We start from the raw sequence: 5,217 nt of genomic DNA on the forward strand, positions 1-5,217 counted from the left end.
TTACACTTGCTACATGATGCCTCCAAAGTGAATGAAGCTTTTCTACAACGTCAATGTATTACAACTTAAGAAGAATCCAATGGGTCACGCTTCATACACTACACCACCCACATTACGCCCAACTACAAAAGCATGCTCATTGTTGAAAGAGGAAACTTTCCCTCCGAGGACGATAATAAAATCTCTCTCTCTCTCTCTCTCTCTCTCTCTCTCTCTCTCTCTCTCTCTCTCTCTCTCCATGGAGATCATTGCATACTATTTGTCTCATCGGCCAACATGGCCTTTAACAGACGGTAATCCAATATTTCTATTTCTATTTCTCTCCCTCTCATAGAGCTCGTGTGCACAAGAACATTGCAAAAAAAGTTCATTTAATGGAACCATGTGGAATCTAACAAAAAACCTGAGGTTTCTGTACAATTGAGAATGGTTTGCCTTGACCTCCGACAAGCAGGTGGATACGGACAGCTCAATGAGTGCAGATGTATTCACGGCTACGCTTATTTACGCATACTCATGCCATCAAGCTGACTCTCATCTGGTCCGCAGTGACCGTTTCCAAAGTGGGTTGTAGATCTCTTCCCTTCATTATGAGCTCACATGATGACCCAGATCAGCAAATTGCCTATTGCAGAGCAAAGGCTTGCCTCTCCATGCCAAGATATCATAGAGGCCCATTCTCATTCAATATTCTTTTAAGGCTGGATCTCTGATCTGCAGACAACCGTGTTGGAAACTTGATGTCGAATTTAATCCTAAGATTTCCTTTCTTGTTATGCTCCTTGGCAATGGGCATGCCCTCTTTCGGTATCACCTTCTCGTAGCCCGGATAGATGACCTCAGTCAAAGGGACACTGAGCATCCTTCCATTAAGCAAAGGAACAGAAATTGTAGAGCCACCCAGTGCCTCAGCCAGCAAAATCTTTTGCACAATTATTAAATCATTCGCGTCCCTTTTGAATACCTCGTGCGGTTTCTCATCAATCACAAAAATCAAATCTGCTGGAACCACACCTGGTTGCTCGTTCCCTTTCTCTGGGAATGTGATTTTTGTGCCCTTCTTCCAACCTGGCTTGATATTGATGGTCAAAACTTCCTCCACTGTCATCGCCTTCCTGTTGTAATATCTCCGCATACAAAACAACCAATGGTATCAATACCCCACCCAACAACAGAAAGCAGTATCCCAGACATTGGGTTATATGATTTGGAAGCAATGGGTACACTTACCCACCAGCACCCAACACGTTGCGAGATATCTTCATTTTGCGCACGGCACCATTGTAAAGCTCTTCCATAGTGCAAGGTAGCTTGCTCTCAACAGGCTGCGCCTTTCGGGGAACACTGGAAGTTCCTTCATTGCTAAAAGACCCATCTCGGAATGGAGAACGTGCACTCTTACTCCTCATAAAGGAGGGACCATTCGGGGTGCCGAACGGATTGAAGTCACCAAAAAACTCTGAGAAGACATCTTGTGCATTTTTTGGGTTGAATTTGTATGAGCTGGAGGAATTGCGGTCTGTGTATCCTCCAGCAGAAGTGTCCACCGGCATATCCTTCAGCCCTTCCTCACCATACTGGTCATAAATGGAGCGCTTATGTGGATCGCTTAAGACCTCCACACACCAAAAAAATGGCAACCAGTTAGCACATGAGGTCTCCTAAAGTGTGTGATTTAAGGCTTTAAACATACAAATACAACAATCAAATTTAGACGTTCTGTTAAAGTAAAAAGCAATATAAGACACTCCTTTGATCTGCTTTATAACATGCCCACTGGCAGAATTACCTGCACAAGAAGCTTATGTATTGGACACTGCTTTTATGGTCTCAAAAATTTCATCACCAATAATCTATCATTATAAGCTCTTTTAATCCTTGATCAATTTTAAGGTTTATGTGCAACTCATGAGCACATGCATTGCGCCCATGTATAGATGGAGAATTTCTTTACAGTGGCTGCTTGAAAGTAGGGATCTTTAAAAGAGAAATTTTGTACATGTAGCTTTGCCGTTGCCCACATACAATTGTCTATAGGATTGATGCACACATCGATCCCTATTTCCATTTCTTCGCACTTGCGATGCATAGACAAACAAGCATGATGTATGTGCGAAATGAAAAGGGGAACCCTTTTGTCCTTGCAATGCTGCCAAATTTAGCCTCACTAGATGCTGCTAATATGCATCAAGCAGTAGAGAGCAATACACAAATAGACACTCGGGTATCATTCATGCACATGTATCCATTGAAAACAGACCCTCATTTACCAAATCGAGGAGATGCATTGTATGATAAGGGTGTCGGGGGTACGGTCGAGATTGGAAAAGAATGCACTTACTTCGTATGCTTCTGAGATTTTCTTGAACTTAGATTCTGCCTCCTTCTTATTGGTGAGGTTCTTGTCAGGATGCCATTTCATCGCCAGCTTCCTATAAGCTCTCTTGAGGTCATCCTCAGAAGCATTACGACCCACTTTCAGAACGCTATAGTAGTCCGCACCCATCTCCGGTAGGGCTTGTAGAGCGGATCAGGGCACACCCATGTGGACTAGCATGGAAAAACGTCTGCTCTTGATGGTGTTGAGAGAGAGGCCACAGAGTGTTGCATGAGCTTATTAACGCCTGCAAAGCGACGGCTCTCTTCCTCTGCAAGCCTTCATCCACAGTCTGGTCTTGTCTCTCCCCTTCCCCGACTCAGGTATATATGCTGCTCTATCTGTGGAAGGACCAAAAGCAAGCTCTTGATGAGCTTCAATACTAGAGAGAGAGAGAGAGAGAGAGAGAGAGAGAGCGCTAAGTCAAGGAGAAAGACCACGGTAGCTATGGCGATGATGGCGCAGAGGCCGATGCCGAGGCCGAGAGAGAGAGAGAGAGAGAGAGAGAGAGAGAGAGACGCGCGAGAGTCAATTCCAAAAGACTTTGAACGCTTCAATAATGTTGTGTTTGGAATTGGAGAGTAGTGGGTGTTCTAACTTGAGAGAGAGAGATAAAAGAAGAAGAAGAAGAGAGTTTTAGCGTCGTGGGAAACTATCCCGAGAGAGAGAGAGAGAGATAGATAGATAGATAGATAGTTTTATTATCGTCTTGGGAGGTCAAATATGGCCTATGGGACCAAATGAACATGTCACGTGGTGTGAGTGGAGTTCATAAGTGACTCTCGATGCTCAAAAATGACTGAAATGAGCGTCGCAATAAAGAGTCCACATCGTGGTTGGGAGAGGAAGGTATGTAGGGAGAGATCATGTCTGAATATATGGGGAAAAGAGGACCTAATGTGATCAAAAGCTGAGCACTCAAGTAGTGTGTGGTACTCACTCTCTCGCACTTGACGAGGGCATAAGGTGCAAAGTCGATGACACTCCTCGTCAGTGCCCCAACGTCCCGTCTCGCAGCGTAGAGAATGGGAGCTAAGACGAATGGAGGCAATTGTGCGGATCGCACTCAACGGGATGGGCTCAAAGATGTAGGAATGGGTTCGGTTACCTCGTTCCGAGAAGAAGAGAGATTTGTAGTTTGGGGCAACGTGTGTGGTGTAATGGCTGAAGCGAGAACCTCCGGATTTCTCCCAAGCCGTGATACATTGGCGTTGCAAAAAGGCCTCATTAACTTGGGAGTCGATCGACGCATCCTTGACCAAGTGACATGCATTCCATCTTCCAAACCATTTCTTGATATCAAGCATCCACCCCGAACTTAGTATTTTGCTCTTGCATGTCTTTTGAACCATTTGACTTGCTTCATATGCGATTCTAGGAAGTCGATGCAAAGGGCTACGTTGTGTCTTACGCATGTACTCCACAACCCTTTGCATGCCCAAGACCTCAATGGGAAGCAATCCGGACTCAAGAAGTAAGAGCATGTAGGGTGTTTGTGTTTTGACTTGGAGAAAGTTGGTGAGAAAACGCTTTTGGACATTCTCAAACTCTTTCCAAGTAGACTTCCCGATGCTTCCACCCCACACCTCCACTCCATAAAGAAGCGCCGGTGTCACCAATGTGTCAAAGAGGTACTTTTTGAGAGCCCAACACTTGATCTCTCCTGCATTGCACATGTTCTCAAATGCATAATAGGCCCTCTTTCCGGCTTCCAAGCGACGCATTGCACAATCCTTCCATTTATGATTGGATGGAACCTCAAGGCCAAGGTACTTGAAGTGATCTACCACTTCAAGTTTCTCATTGTTATATACAATGCATGGATTTTCATCATTGAGGGTCTTTACAAGCATAACCTTTGTTTTGGATCCATTCACGATCAGCCCGCTATGTAGGCAAAAGCGTTCCAAGACACTCATAAGCTTTTGTGCATCTTCTAAGGTATGTGCCAAGAGCACTACATCATCGGCATAAAGCAAAAGCATGATCACCGCATTTCCAATCTTAACCTCTTGTATGCCTTCTTGCTGCATAAAGTCAAGAACCATGCATTCCAATTCATCAATGAGTAGCCCAAAGAGGGTTGGGGAAAGTGGGCATCCTTGTTTGACACCAATAGTGCTTGCAAAAAATTCTAAAATTCCATCTCCCATACGTAATCGACATATCACTTTTTGGTAGATGCGAAAGACTGCATGCATAAATTCTCTCGGCACTTGAAGGCTTTGCATACGTCTCCAAAGATTTCCTCGCGGTACCATGTCAAAAGATTTCTTGAAATCCACAAAGCAACAATACAACTTTTTTCCTTTCAATCGAGACGCTTCCATAAGAACTCGAAGAGTGACAAGGTGATCAATAGTGCTATGATGCTTTCGAAAACCTGCTTGGCCAAGTGCACGTTTGCCATTCTTTTCTGCCCATTCACTTATCTTCATCTCCATGATACATCCAAATAACTTTGCCATTAAAGAACCAACCATTATAGTGCGCTAGTTGTTCACATTGTTTACATCTCCTCCTTTGTGCAAAGGTTTGATCCAATTTGCACTCCAATCATGAGGCATGCCATACTGAAGTGCAAGGTTAAACATATCGCATATCCAATATCGTGTTTTCTTGCTTGTCCATTTAATCATTTCAGCCTTGACACCTTGAAGGTCACCTGCCTTGCGAGTAGCAAGTTTCTCAAGCGCACGGCATACATCTTCAATGGTAAAGAAGGGAGACATAAACGGAAGGGAGCTACAACACTCCATCTTATCAACATTGGGTTGCTCATAGAGATTCTTACAATGCATATACATATCCTCAAGAGTCAAGTCACCAAAGCTCTCAAC

General features: G+C 44.1%; 1 protein-coding gene across 2 annotated transcripts; it reads right to left on the reverse strand.

The window, feature by feature from the left end:
* Window positions 1-342: 342 nt before the first annotated feature.
* Window positions 343-2,915, reverse strand: LOC147422751 (uncharacterized). Of its 2 annotated transcripts, none has more exons than XM_086503299.1 (3): window positions 2,342-2,915; window positions 1,231-1,616; window positions 343-1,127 (listed from the first exon to the last, which is right to left on the reverse strand). In XM_086503299.1, the coding sequence occupies exons 1-3, from the start codon at window positions 2,504-2,506 to the stop codon at window positions 665-667; spliced, it is 1,014 nt and encodes a 337-aa protein (XP_086359425.1). In that variant the 5' UTR covers window positions 2,507-2,915; the 3' UTR covers window positions 343-664. The 2 variants fall into 2 exon arrangements, with proteins under 2 accessions (XP_086359425.1, XP_086359426.1); XM_086503300.1 differs by having other exon boundaries at window positions 343-1,115; window positions 2,342-2,914.
* Window positions 2,916-5,217: the final 2,302 nt, after the last annotated feature.

This window comes from Adiantum capillus-veneris, chromosome 27 (genome assembly GCF_014529385.1).
Source record: "Adiantum capillus-veneris isolate H3 chromosome 27, ASM1452938v2, whole genome shotgun sequence".
Lineage (NCBI taxonomy): Eukaryota > Viridiplantae > Streptophyta > Polypodiopsida > Polypodiales > Pteridaceae > Adiantum > Adiantum capillus-veneris.